At 57.2% G+C, this 5,213-nt stretch overlaps 1 protein-coding gene across 1 annotated transcript; it reads left to right on the plus strand.

Annotated features, from left to right (window-relative positions):
• The first annotated feature begins 1,679 nt into the window (after nucleotides 1–1,679).
• LRATD1 (LRAT domain containing 1) lies at nucleotides 1,680–4,911 on the plus strand. Its single transcript, XM_040496110.1, has one exon. The coding sequence runs from the start codon at nucleotides 1,710–1,712 to the stop codon at nucleotides 2,592–2,594; it is 885 nt and encodes a 294-aa protein (XP_040352044.1). The 5' UTR covers nucleotides 1,680–1,709; the 3' UTR covers nucleotides 2,595–4,911.
• Nucleotides 4,912–5,213: the final 302 nt, after the last annotated feature.

A 5,213-nucleotide genomic window follows, 5' to 3' on the forward strand; every position in this document is an offset into this window, starting at 1 on the left:
GGGGGGGGGGGGGCCCTACCAGGGCCCAGGTGCCCGGCTCCGACAGCGTCGCTCCCCGCCCCGGGCCGCCCTCAGTGCCTGGGTACACGGGGGTTCCTCACCCGCAGACCCAGCTTCGTCGCTGGAGTCTGTACTCCCAGACACAGAGCTCGGGCCGTCAGTCACGACCAGCTAGGAAAAGCCGGGGGGCGACGGTGGTGGCGCGCAGCGGCGCCACTCAGCGGCGCCGCGCCCCTCGCGCGCTCCCCGCGGGTTGTCGCACCTCCACTCCCGGGGGCCGTGCGCGTTCCGGTGCACCGAGGCCGGGCGGGCCGGGGCGGAGCGCGCGCTGGAGACCCGCCCCTGCTCCCCTCCCCCTCTCGCGGAGATTGACGCGGCCCGGGCAGCCGCCCCAACCAATGAGCGCGTCCCGGGGCGGGCCCTGGAACCAGCTGCTCCGGCTACTTAGAGTCTTCGGCTCCGCCGTGGGAAAGCAGAAGGGAGTCGGGAGTATCCAGGTGGACCGGGCACCCCAGCCAGCCAGCGCGGACCGGCAGGCGCACGGGCACCGCGCCGGGTACCGCACCGCACCGTTCCGCGCGGGGCAGAGCGGAGCCGCAACCCCACGCGCCTCCCAGGACCCACCAGCTACCGCCGCCTCCGCAGCACCCATGGGGACCAGGAGACTTTAAAGGAGTTTGGGGTTTCGGGAGCAGGGAAATCACGGGTACGGAGAGGCGGCTTTCTTTGCCTTGGAAACGGTTTTTCTTCGTCCGACTGTTTGGACCCTGTGCCGGGTAGGAGGGAAAAGGGATCTTTTGGCTGAAAGTGGACCTCCCTACTCAACCCACGTCCGCACCCGCACCCAGACACCGCACTGGCTTCCCCCATCCTCCCCTTTCCTCTTTGTTAGGTTATTTTAGACAGAAGGGCCTCGCCCTGGCGCAGCCCGACTGGCCCTGCTGGGGAGAAGGCAAGAGAAGTAAGGGGCGGAGCGCACCTGCTTGTGTGGGCAGGTGTGCCCGGGTGCGTGGGTGTGCGTGCCCTGGCGAGCGTGCAAGCGTGGGGTTAGGATTGTGTGCGAATGTGGGAGTCTGAGTGTGCCGTCGCGAAGGTTCGTCATGGTGTATATGTGACATTATCACACCGATATACTCGCCTGTCTGTGCCTGGACTCCCAGGTGAACAAGATTTTGCCGGTGTCGTGAGTGCCTGCGAACGTGCCCGAGTGTCATTGTCCGAGGCGCTGTCAGGGGAGGAGTACGACCTAGCGCAAAACTGAGAGGGGGGCTGGCGAGGGTGGGGACAGAAATGTGAGCGCAGCTTGCTGAGGCCCGAGGCGCCCCTTCTTCCTTCCAACCTACCCCTCGGTCCTCTCCCGGGTGTCGGTCTTCTCGCTGCTAACAACCCGCTCTGTCGCCCCCATTGGGACCTCTCGCGCCTTCCCGCTGCCTGCCTTTTCTCTTGTGGGAGTTGTACCGCGTTCCGGGATGGGGTCCGAGGCTGTGTGGTGGCGTCTGCTCTTTCCCGAAGGACGGGTGGCTTCTGTACCTGTCCTGACGCTGGGGAGGAGCGGGTGACTCCAGTGCCGGCGCGTGGGCGGGCGGACGGGCAGGTCCCAGGGGCACTGCACGTCCCGGGGAGGGGCAGCTGGACTCTGATCGTGTCTCTGCCTCTCGTCTGTGCTCCCGCAGATCCCGGCTCCTGGCCCTCGCCTCGCCGCGTCATTGATGGGCAACCAACTGGACCGCATCACCCACCTCAACTACAGCGAGTTGCCCACAGGGGACCCGTCGGGGATCGAGAAGGACGAGCTACGAGTTGGGGTCGCCTACTTCTTCTCGGATGAGGAGGAGGACCTGGACGAACGCGGCCAGCCCGACAAGTTCGGCGTGAAGGGCCCCCCGGGCTGCACCCCGTGCCCAGAGAGCCCCAGCCGCCACCGCCACCACCTGCTGCACCAGCTGGTCCTCAACGAAACTCAGTTCTCCGCCTTCCGGGGGCAGGAATGCATCTTTTCCAAAGTGAGCGGCGGCCCTCAGGGCGCCGACCTGAGCGTCTACGCTGTCACCGCGCTGCCCGCGCTCTGCGAGCCGGGCGACCTGCTGGAGCTGCTGTGGCTGCAGCCGGCGCCCGAGCCGCCCGCCCCCGCCCCCGCCCCGCACTGGGCCGTCTATGTGGGTGGCGGGCAGATCATCCACCTGCACCAAGGCGAGATCCGCCAGGACAGCCTGTACGAGGCGGGCGCGGCCAACGTGGGCCGGGTGGTGAATAGCTGGTACCGCTACCGCCCGCTGGTGGCCGAGCTGGTGGTGCAGAACGCCTGCGGCCACCTGGGCCTCAAGAGCGAGGAGATCTGCTGGACGAACTCGGAGAGCTTCGCCGCCTGGTGCCGCTTTGGTAAGCGGGAGTTCAAGGCGGGAGGGGAGGTGCCGGCCGGCACGCAGCCCCCGCAGCAGCAGTACTATCTCAAGGTGCACCTGGGCGAGAACAAGGTGCACACGGCCAGGTTTCACAGCCTGGAAGACCTCATCCGCGAGAAGCGCCGCATCGACGCCAGCGGCCGCCTGCGAGTGCTCCAGGAGCTCGCCGACCTCGTGGACGACAAGGAGTAGCCTCGTGGGGGGCCACCTGCGCCTCCTGTCTCCCCGCGCCCCGCTCCCTTCCCAGCACCCGGGCTTCCTGGCCGGCGATCCGCGACCCCCGTCCCCCCTCGAGCGCCCTCCTGCGGCGGCCGGTGCCCAGGCTGCACCCTCGCACCCCTCCGCAAGTGGCCGGAAGTCTCAGGAACTGGCCCCGGGACGAAAGGGCAGCTGTGCGCGCCTGGCTGAGCCCCCCCCCCCCCCAGTGGTGGTTATGGTGTTGGGAAACCCAGCGTGCGCTTTCCCCTCGAGTTGTAACGGGGGAAAGGAGAAAGGGCTGAAGGGAGCAAGCAAGGACGTGGCTTTCCCCACAGGTCGCTAGTCAGTGACTGTCACCCGACCTCCTATAAAGGGACCATCACCGCCCCCAGTGCGCACACACAGACCAGTCGGAGGTGAGAAATGATCTTTCCAGGGCACAGTTCACCTCCCGTATGAACGTGTCCCCAGATTGCAGGATTTCCAAGAAATCGAGCCTGTCCCTTAGGCACTTGTGAATAATTCCACAAGACAGCACTTTGGGACTCCGGGTTATCCCGAGGCTGCCCGGGACTTTTCCAGCTCTCCAGCCCCAAGTCTCCTGACATTGGTATTCCAGTCTCCGGGCAAAGCTGTAATGTTTGCTTCCAGTCCTTTCCGCCGAGGGAAGCGACCGCCACCCCCACCCCATTTGCCTGTGAGTCTCCCTCGCTGGCAGAATGGAAGCCTTCCTGGTCCCGGGAGGAAAATGGCTCAGCTGATTTGGTGAGGAGCGCGGGCCCCGCCCCCGGCAAGGAGAAGGTTCACCCGGTGTCTGGGAACTTGAATGTGTGGAGACGGTCGCTTGTTGTTCTTAACCCTCGTTTGCTCCCTGATGGGGCTGCGTTTCAGAAAGAGTCCTATTTTTAAAGGGTTGGAGGAGAGAGAGAGGAGGAAGATATGGCAACATTCAAGAAACCAGCATTATTACAACGCCATAGCCAGTATATTTAGTTTGGCTTTTCCTAACCTAGAAATCTTAGAGGGTGGGGAAGTGGAAATAAAGTTTTAAAAGTGAGAGAGCAGTTTTCCAACTATGTCAACAAAGCCTATCGTGTTGATGTTTTTATTGACCATTTTAGCAACATGCTAATAAAATTTCAAATTGAAATTTTTATTTTCATGGCTTTAATCCATGATAGTTTAAATACTGGGGGCCATTAAGAGTGGATTTAGCTAAGAGCTTAGCTAACATTGCCTTTTCACTCTATTTTTCTCAAATCTTCTGAGAATTCTGTTTTTGCATATTGTAGTTAATTTTTGGCTTGAAACGGCAGTCCTCGTAATGGTGAAGGTGTTAATCAATGTGTATGTTGTACTGAATTTCTGTCAGTTAAGGGGTTCACTGCTTGGGTGGAGATTGCTAGAGGGTTCAATGAGGTTTCTTTTCCCCATGTTGAATACCATTACCATTTCACATTTGCATTTCTCTTGTTCTTCCTCTCCCCTTGATGTCCTTAAGAAAGGACTCTAGAATTGGTGGCTTTTTCCCTTCCTCTTTAGCCAATCCCACAATTCATTCCTGAAAACCAGAAAGAACTTGTAGGACCAGGGCAAATGTGTGTGTTTTCCAAAAACTTAAGGCTGTTGGAAACCCCTTCCTTGGCCAAGGATGTACCAACTTCTCTCCCTGTACTGCAGCCCCAGCCTGACTGACTGTTAATTGATTCAGTGTTAGACACCTACAGCATCTACGTCCCTTTCCAGGGGATTTGTCAAATAATGGTGTTTAGCTAATTGTGGCAAGCAATTGCATTTTGACAGCTGTGATTTAGTTGGACGGCAAATATGGCCAAAGCCAGTTTCTTGGCATTTCAAAAATAATGCAATAAAAACTAGTCGAGGTTAGCTGAGACTGGAAATGCCTTTTTTCATGGTGAAATGGTTCATTTCTGTTTTGTTTTTTTGTTTGTTTGTTTGTTTTCCACCTTGGATTCATTCCCTGATCTTGAATCAAAAGGTCAGATCAATGAAATATGAACTAGAGTATTTTTCTTAAGCCTATTGAGTGATTTATTTTTTAAAAAAATGTTTAAATGCATATGCTTTTCTTTCAGCGCATACAACGGCAAAACTTTTGTAATAACTAACTTACCTTTGCATGTACGGGGAACTAAAAGTCACTTAATTCCCTAACTTACTCCTCTTTCAAATAGCAGATGGCAGATCATAAACCGAAGTTCTTTATTGTGTCTACCTTCTCCACATTCTTTACTGTGTCCTCCCACTGTATCTTGGCTCTCTGCTGTATTAAACACCATCCTGAACACTGGTTCCAGCAGAACTTCTTGACATTTTGTCCTCCACCTGTCACTCAGAGGGTGGAGCTTAAGCAAAAGAAATGCATCGGTCGATCACACCTAATACTAACATTTTATTTCCTCTGATGGCACATAATCTGATTTTTCTCTTACCGAGATGGTCACTATAAGAACAGGGGACTGGCCCGGCACCTTTATACTTTCTGAGACTCGACTGTCAGTAAAAGTAAGAGTTTGGCCACCAAAGTAGCATTCGTTCCTGTATTGGTCTGTCAAGGACTGGGTTGATGGTAAGACTCGTACAGATTCACAG

This window comes from Herpailurus yagouaroundi, unplaced genomic scaffold (genome assembly GCF_014898765.1).
Source record: "Herpailurus yagouaroundi ecotype Mexico unplaced genomic scaffold, PumYag 188, whole genome shotgun sequence".
In the NCBI taxonomy this organism is placed as follows: domain Eukaryota; kingdom Metazoa; phylum Chordata; class Mammalia; order Carnivora; family Felidae; genus Herpailurus; species Herpailurus yagouaroundi.